At 41.8% G+C, this 9,164-nt stretch overlaps 1 protein-coding gene across 2 annotated transcripts in view; it reads left to right on the forward strand.

Annotated features, from left to right (window-relative positions):
- lzts2a (leucine zipper, putative tumor suppressor 2a) overlaps positions 1 to 9,164 on the forward strand; it is a 33,109-nt gene extending 23,945 nt beyond the window's left edge. For both annotated transcript variants that reach the window (XM_056248051.1, XM_056248050.1), the window contains exons 2-5: positions 5,077 to 5,610; positions 7,335 to 7,907; positions 8,010 to 8,279; positions 8,358 to 9,164. In XM_056248051.1, the coding sequence (XP_056104026.1) occupies positions 5,104 to 5,610; positions 7,335 to 7,907; positions 8,010 to 8,279; positions 8,358 to 9,137 (2,130 nt within the window). In that variant the 5' untranslated portion in view covers positions 5,077 to 5,103 and the 3' untranslated portion in view covers positions 9,138 to 9,164. The remainder of the gene's footprint in view (positions 1 to 5,076; positions 5,611 to 7,334; positions 7,908 to 8,009; positions 8,280 to 8,357) is intronic.

The following is a 9,164-nucleotide window of genomic DNA, read 5'->3' on the forward strand; positions in this document are numbered from 1 at the left end:
TGTGAGGGTTGTGTGATGTAACGCAAGTTTATGAAAATGGTCTTGTTTTGGCAGATTTGCATGACCCAAAATCTTAAATTAGTTAATGAGGTATGCACAGTTAAAGGAGAACTGCGGCGCAAAATGAACCTTTGGTCTAATAAAACATTGGTACCTAGTCAACCATTCTCTGAGATTTGTTTTCATGATAATCGAATGTAAAGAGTTTTATCTCTAAAAACTGTTTAGCGTATAACGCTAGTAATGGGGGCATATAATAAGTAAAAAGAAATCGCTAGTTTATACCACTAACAAGGCTCAAAATAGCCCCACACGAACACAGTAACATAATGAGGGTCCCTACATGCAAAACGAAGCATTGAGAACTTTGTAAGTGTACAGACCGTTTAATAAGAAGATAAAGATAAAGACAGTCCACTTCGTGTATACAGACAGGAGCCATCTTTGGAAAACAGTCTCAACTAGTCAAACCACGAACGACGTGCTAAGTGAGCTGAACTGTATGATGTTCAGTAAACTCCTGAACTGTATGAATGGCGTTCGTGGTTTGATTAGTTGAGACTGTTTTCCAAAGATGGCTCCTGTCTGTATACACGAAGTGGACTGTCTTTATCTTCTTATTAAACGGTCTGTACACTTACAAAGTTCTCAATGCTTCGTTTAGCGTGTAGGGACCCTCATTATGTTACTGTGTTCGTGTGGGGCTATTTTGAGCCTTGTTAGTGGTATTAACTAGCGATTTCTTTTTACTTATTATATGCCCCCATTACTAGCGTTATACGCTAAACAGTTTTTAGAGATAAAACTCTTTACATTCGATTATCATGAAAACAAATCTCAGAGAACGGTTGACTAGGTACCAATGTTTTATTAGACCAAAGGTTCATTTTGCGCCGGAGTTCTCCTTTAAGGGAAAAAGCTTGCCTTTATCAGAACAAAGGCTTTGTTGTTGGACGCCGCAATGTCATGTCTAACTTCTCAATGGAAAGAGGCTTTGATCGGGATCATCACACACATCAAATATCCTGCCCCTGCAACTGCACTTGAACCAAACAGAGAGACCAAATGTGATTAAGGGTTTAGGGATTTCTGCCCGGAGATTTGGAGCTCTGCTGGGTTCCAGGCTCCTGGCATTCCATCCTATTCTGCTCCAGACTCCACAGAGAAGCTCTGTGATTCCCAGGGGATTCACACCTCGCCGCTAATCCTTTCCGGTGGCGGTGGCGCTATTAAGACTTATCATAACGAGATTTCAGCCACCAGCCACCTCGCTGTGGAATTTGATTAGAAACACCTGCAGAAGAGAGATGCATATTCTCTCACTGTCAAGATCAAAGACTGAGCAAGAGGCGCGTGTTTTAACCATCAGTTAGTGCAGGACAGAACAGCCTGACATGTGTCAAATGTGTAATACAGGGACTTTCAAACTGGGGGCTGCAAGGGAGTGCTAGGGGGTCTGTGGAAAGGTTTACAACTAATAATAAAAAGTGTATTAGTATATAAATAATGCTCAAATAATACTGTCTGCAAGGTGTCTGGTTAAAAAAATACACAATAGATAATATAATAAAAAATATTTTTACTTTCTAAAGATTGGTCTGAAATCATGATATTAATCAGAATGTTTTAATTCTATTGACAGCCATTTTGATGTTTCTAACAGTTACAGTTCTATGTTTCCACAATAATGTCAACCAAATATTTTTCAGATAATATTCTACACATTGTTTTATCACAGTATACATTTTGTATAGCTGCCTGTGCCTAATATATATTTTAGAAAGGGGTTATGTGGTAAATTATATTTGTCATTGAAATGCATAAAATATCAAACACTCTGTAATCAAATTGTTTCACAAAAAGATGTTTCAAATGATTAAATATTATATAATAGGGCCTTTGTACATTACATTTAAGGGTATTAAGACCTATTCACCTCTAAAACACAGCAAAACAAAACCAAAGTGAATACTTTTGTGATCTCAGACTGCGATGAGGAGGATCAGAGGAGTGAGATCTGGAGGTCAGGTCTCTCCGGCAGGTTTTGAAGAAGTTTGCAGGGTTGTGCGGGGCCGGTCCTAAGGGGATCTTCTCATTATTTTATCACAGTCTGTGGGAGAATGTTCAGGGTTATGATTGGGTTAGTTTGTTTGTATGAGGTGCAGAATGTACTGGGGCTCTGTGAGTGGTTTGGAGGCCATGCAGCTCATTTTAGGGTAACAGTTGGAATCTGGTTGGGAATGATGTAGGTTGGGTTTAACAAAGGGTGAGGACTGGCTTTGAGGAGGGGGTGGAATTAGTTGAAGCGAGTTCAGGAAGAGTGAAGTGATCCATGATGATCTCAGCACGATTAGACATTGTCATTTGTGGTCTTGGACTTTCTCAAGAATCTGATTTGGGGCAAATTGTTTTCCCCTCACATGTGACAGATTTATTTGTGTATGAACAGCTAAAATCACAGACTGAATTCAGATTAAATCTGACATTTTCAAATTTGAAAATGGAAATGGATCTGTATCTGTATCTTGATTTTGATTATTATTATTTTATTTATTTATTTATTTATTTATTGGCAATGTGCCTTCAGTGTGAAGAGTCAGTTTGCAATTGTATGCGTATTTATCTAAGTGACATATAGTTGTGCAGTTTAACTGAGCCTGAATGTCTTTACACACTTCATGATGCACCTTGTCCTATATAAACCCTTTTGTAAGTTTTATTGAATGTTATTATGATTATTTTGTCGTAGTTGATGTTTATTTGCATTTAAGGACGGATTGTTGTGCACTGCAGCAGAGCCACAGAGCAGTCGGCTGGATTGGCATCGGGAACATACTTCATAAGAAGCGCTGAGGCAGAAATACCTGATAGCCACGTTAGTGGAACCATGTGCGTAAGCACTCGCAGAGAACCGCCCTGGAAACTGTTACTCTCAGCGAGTCACGCTATCCCTCTTTCTCCCCTCTCTCAAACTTTCTGTTTCATCTCCTTCACAGCACTGTTTTATCCAAGTATTCTGCTATTAATATCCACATTCTCGACTGCGACAGAAAGATTCCTTTTGCCATGCCAATATGCACCTGGATTTATTTAGAGGATACACACAGGAATAGAGCAGAATCTCCCCTCCGACCCAAACTATAATTGACAATAGGTGTTTAATCATCTAGAGCCATGATTATCCCTAAAGGTTTACTCCAATAAGTTCCATGTTACTGTATGTAACCGAGAATACATTTTTTTACTTTTTAAATTAATTTGAACTATTAGCACATTTTTTCTTCATAACTTGGTATGGAAAATTTGGTATGGTAGCACAACTTGTATTGATGTCTGCCTTGGATTATTTGCATTTGCTTGTATTGTTCCCAATCCCATTAATAAATCACGTTGATTAAGAACATATAAAAAAATTGGGCACACTTGGCTGAATTTACTAAATGTATTATTTACAAGTCTAACATTTATATTATATTTTAATGAAATATAAATATAATTTACTGATTTAGTCAAAGCGTGGTGATTTTTGAAGAAGCTCGAATATAAGATACACTGGGGCTGTCCTTAGGGTTGTGCAACGGAACGAGGGGACCCCCCAAAAGACAAACTCAAATGGACTGACCAAGGGAGGTCCCGATTCTTCTAACTTACACCTGGCCCTGAACAATGCTTGGGACAGCCCTAAGATATCCATACTTCAATTGTGTTGCTACACAGTTTTTGACAGTTTGACATTACTAATGTTCTAAAATGTGAAAACATTTGACTTGTAGTTAATATAAGAGGTTGATAATGAATTGACCATCAGGTATTCACCCAAAAATGAAATCTTCCTCACAGAGCGAAACTTGTCTATGCCCAAAAAGAACATTGTGACGGATGGGACGTTTGGGACAACAGAAACGCTGTCCTCCCGTGCTGAAGTCTGCTACTTTGACTTCATCAGAATTCAAACCTCAGCTAAAATGGCATGTGGGGGGCTGCGTGTGGATGAGTGAGCAGAACTGGGAATGTCTTATGAGAAGTTTGAGTCAGAATGGCGCTGGCTTTCTCATAGCCTGTCTGTCCCTGTGGTAGTAGAGAGGTCATTGGGATGCCAGTGCAGTCAGGGCGGTCTGATCTCTCCTGGCGACTCAGACTGTGTGTTTATCCTGCATGTGGCTCTTTGAAGTGCATTGGTAGTGTTTTCTGAAGTGCACTGGGGGTGTGTGTAATTGATTGGACTGGCAGGCTTTTTACAGATTATTCCACATGGTGAGACTGCTCTTAGCACACAGCAGCAGGCTATATATATATACTCAATGCCCATCTGCAAATTAAACCCTGACACACTGATTCACAGACACATAACCAATAACTGCTAATGCTTGCTTATCTCTATTTAATTGACCACCACTATTGTGCCCATTTGTTTTCCCATTATGACGATTATAATTTTTTTTTTATTACGTATTCATTTTTAAATACCACACATAAAATGAAGATGGATATCTTATCTTAAGATGCAGATCGCTCTATCATAAGATGAGCATGAGCGTTATACATTGTAACCCAACTTATTTTCTATGTGGCGTCAAAAAAAATTGCCAGCATTTTTGATAATTTTTCACAAAAATGTCATGCCCCCCAGAATATTGTGTTGTATGAATATCTGAACATGCAATATATCAAAAGCAGGAACAGATTGTATTCTTGCTTCATTCATTCCTTTTTTATCAACACTTAACAAAAAAAAGCAACATTTTGAACAAAAAGCTGAGAAAATAGGTTTTTTTTGTCAAAGACTACATCCAAAACGGGTTCTGCTAAAATGCATCCTTTATGGGTAAATAAGGTGCAAATGTATACCTTTTGAAAAGGCACTGCCCCAGTGACAGCTTTTATACCTTTTTTTCTGAAAGTGCAAGGAGAAATTTCACCACTTTTATTTGTGTGGCGACGTCTAAAAATGTGTGATTATTTTATGTGTTAAAAAACAGAAAACTGTTGTCATAAACTCTATTTTACAGGTTACATGACAATCAGCCCATTTATGCGATAGTATTTTTCCTCATCTTCCTGCTTTTCTCTCTACAGAGTGTGTATCCTGGGCGTGTGTTCGCCATGGCTCTAGTTCAGGCGCTGCCTGTGCCCACTGATCACCCAAAGCCCAGCGCTGACATCCAGCAGTGCTGCTCAGTGTCTCACTCCCCCTCCATAGCTGTGGCAGGCACCATGGGTTCTGTCAGCAGCCTGATCTCTGGACGTACCTACCAGGAGCGCCACTGCCGAGCCGCCAGCGACTTTGGTGCCAAGTATCGCAAACCCACACCCGCTATAAGCTGTTTCCGACAGCAAGAGGGCACACTGCGCAGCGCCAGCTCACAGGAGCAGCTTCTCACCAGCCAACCTCCTCTACCTGCTAAGAACAAATCCTCTACCCTCATCTCTGCTGGCAATGGCAACTATGGCTATTTGTGTGACGAGCCAGTGGGCGACTGGAATGATAACCATGTGACCACGTGCAGCCCATCCAGTGATACTGAAGAGCCTCCTGATAACAGAGGCATGAATGGTAATATTGGTGGTCCTCCGCCTAAACTCGTCCCAGTGTCAGGCAGACTGGAAAAGGTGAGTCTGGTGGTGCGTGGTAGGTAAACATTAAAAAAAATACAACAAACATTTTAAAATTAGACATGACATATTTTTATATTTATAATAAATGTAAACTTGTGCCATTAGAGTATTACACTTATGGAAGAAGTCTATGGCTAAGGCTTTGCTCCAAAATAAACATAAAACACTTTGTTTTAAACATATATGTTCCCATATAGTGTGACATAATCACTTACTACCGCTTATCAAGTTGTTCATCTGTAAAAGCAGTAACTTTCACGACACACATTCAAGGGTACTATAAAAGGGACTACTCCCATAGAGAAATAGTCTCAACTCACAGAAATGACATCTGTTCTGCATAACCATCTGCCTAACAAAGGATGACTTGAAAAATAATGAACACAAGTCCTTAAAGGGGTCATATGATGCTTTTTTAATGTTTTACTTTTCCCTTAGTGTGCAATGTATCTGTTTGTGCATGTATACGATCTGCGAAGGTACAAAGATCATAGTTGCCCAAAAAGGGATTTATTCTATCTAACAGAGAACACTGTTTAAAATACCTTGACCGAAGTCCAGATATTACTTCCTCAAACATCTTCGTCACAATGTGAAATATTAGCATAATGCCGATACAAAGGCATATGCAAAGAGAGAAGACGAGGCTTCTGTGAATTGTAGTGCTGTTGCCTTTTCGTGGCGTCAATTGGCGTCATTTTTACAGAGGACAGCTTCCTGAACCTGGGAGAGTACAATGCACATCAGCTATATACAAAGACTACCTACCAATGAGAAACATTCTGCTAAAGTCATGCTTGCAAAGTTGGTTCCAATCTATCGGCTTAATTATCCACATTTTTCAGAATCCGACTCGGGCTCGAACTGAAAAAAACAGTAAAACCTTCGACATTATTAACTGTTTACAATTGCTTAAAGCCTTGGAAGCTTAAGCTCGCAATAATGGTAAGGGGCGTTACTTTTCTGACACACGCTGGGTACCATATAGATGTCCATTGAAAGTGCATTAATGTTAATTCAACAGTCTTTGAACCATTTCTTTAAATAACTCCTTCAAAATGCTGTCCATCATATCATTGTCGAGGTCTCATTCATTTGTTTTAGAAGAGATGAAAGAAGGTTTTGCTGATGCTCATTTCACACAGTGGGTAGTACATCTAATTGGCTATTAATTTTTATTGATCGAGGAGAGCCTTTAATCACTGCAATACATCAATATGCCATCACTCACTGTGATGAGTCACTGTCATCATACACATTTAACATCTCATTTACACTCAGTTATGTTGGTGGCTTCACTCTTTAGCTATTTATTGTGCAGATGGCGTTCAAAAGTTTGGGGTCAGTAGGTTCATTCATTCATGGGGTCATAAACCAAAGACACATTAAATTGATCAAAAGTGACAGTAAAGGCATTTCTAATGTTACAAAACAATTCTGTTCTTTTGAACTTTCTATTCATCAAAGAATTTTTAAAATAATTTATCACTGTTTCCTCAAAAATATTAAGCAGCACAATTTTTTTCAACATTGATAATAATAATGTTTCTTGAGAACCAAATCTGCATATTAGAATCATTTCTGAAAGATCATGTGACACTTAAGAAGAGAGTAATAGCTGCTGAAAATTCAGCATTGCTATCACAGGAATAAAATACATTTTTTATATATGTATAAGAAAACACTGTTTTACATGAACCATTTACTTTTGATTACAGAGTATGGAGAAGATACTGATCCGTCCCACTGCCTTTAAGCCTGTCGTGCCCAAAAATCGCAACTCTGTGCAGTACCTGTCTCCACGGTCAGGGGGCAGTCTGTCTGAAAGCCAGGGCAGCCTCAACCTCTTACTTCCTGGCAATGGAGCGGGGTTGGGTTGTCAGGAAAAGCGCAACTCTTACAGTGGGGGACGCAACGCACGGAGTAGCCAGTCCGTCACTATGTCCGACTCAGGCCGCAACTCCCTTTCTAGCCTACCCACTTACAGCAGCACAGGGTACAGCCTGGCACAGAGTGAAGTACCCACTGGGCACATGGAAACCGCACGCTCCGGTGGTGGCCACGGACACTCTAACTCCGACAGCGGTCGCTCATCATCCAGTAAGAGTACAGGGTCTTTAAGTGGGCGTGGCCAGCCCCTCTCAGACAGCGGATCATGTGGCCGCTCCCCGGCTCCAGGAGAAGGTTATGAAGGCGTCATTCGGGATCTTGAGGAGAAGCTGAGGGAAAGAGACCTGGAGCTGCAGCAACTTAGGGACAACCTGGATGAGAATGAGGCAGCCATCTGTCAGGTGACAATCACTGTTTTCTACCAATTATTAGTGTCATTTGACAGGGAATTGTCAGATAGAGTGTATACAACCTAAGTCAAATCACGTGTCTTCTCCATGCAGGTGTATGAGGAGAAACAGAAGCGCTGCGAGCAAGAGTTGGAGGACCTTCGGCAGAGCTGTGCATCGAAGATGAAGCAGGTGCAGCTGAAGGCACAACGGGCGCAACAGGTTCTGCAGTTGCAGGTGTTTCAGCTGCAACAGGAGAAGAAGAAATTACAGGAGGACTTCTCTCAACTGCTACAAGAACGGGAGGCATTGGAGAAGAGATGTGCCTCTTTTGAGAGGGAGCAGACTCAACTAGGTCCTCGTCTAGAAGAGACAAAGTGGGAGGTGAGACCTTTTTAGCCATGTGGATCTATCAATGAGTAATTACTACATTCAATGAAATTGAATGTTTCTGTCTCACAGGTGTGCCAGAAGTCAGGTGAGATTTCTCTGCTGAAGCAGCAGCTGAAGGACTTACAGGCAGATCTTGGTCAGAAGGCCAGCGAGATTGTTGCTTTGAAGGCCCAGTTGAGAGAGGCTCGTTCTGAGCTTCAAGCTAGCCAGACTCGCTCACAGGAAGCCCACGCCACAGCCCGCACTCGCACACTCGAACTCGAGGTTTGCGAGAATGAGCTACAGCGCCGTAAGAGCGAAGCGGAGCTCTTGCGGGAGAAGATGGGCCGTTTGGAGGAAGAGTCCATCCGTCTTAAAGAGGCTTTGGCGGCGCCCACGTCCCAAGCTCTACCTTCTAAAGGCCAATGCATGAGCTTGCCCCTGCCCCAAAGCCGTGGGGTGATCACTCACGGGATCAGCCCCGCTTTCCGGGACAACAACAGCGAAGAGCAGCTTCTAGCATATGAGAGTGATGAAGCGAAGGTGCAGCGCCAGAGCATGGACATGCTTCACGGTCTCCGTCAGCAGGTGGACCGACTGCGGGCAGAGCTGATGTACGAGAGGAGGCGGAGCGAGGACCAGCTGGAGGGCTTCGACGAGGAACGCAGGGTGTGGCAAGAGGAGAAAGACAAGGTGATCCGTTACCAGAAGCAGCTGCAGCAGAACTACATCCAGATGTACCGCAGAAACCGTGACCTGGAGCGTGTGATGAGGGAACTTAGTCTGGAGCTGGAGAACAGGGACATGGAGGAGTTTGACATGCGTAGCAACGAGATCCATTTTGAGGAGATCACTGCCACTGAAATCTAACCCACATCTTACTCTACCCCCCAAAAA

This window comes from Rhinichthys klamathensis, unplaced genomic scaffold (genome assembly GCF_029890125.1).
Source record: "Rhinichthys klamathensis goyatoka isolate OS25496 unplaced genomic scaffold, OSU_Roscu_1.1 h1tg000053l_1, whole genome shotgun sequence".
NCBI classification, from domain to species: domain Eukaryota; kingdom Metazoa; phylum Chordata; class Actinopteri; order Cypriniformes; family Leuciscidae; genus Rhinichthys; species Rhinichthys klamathensis.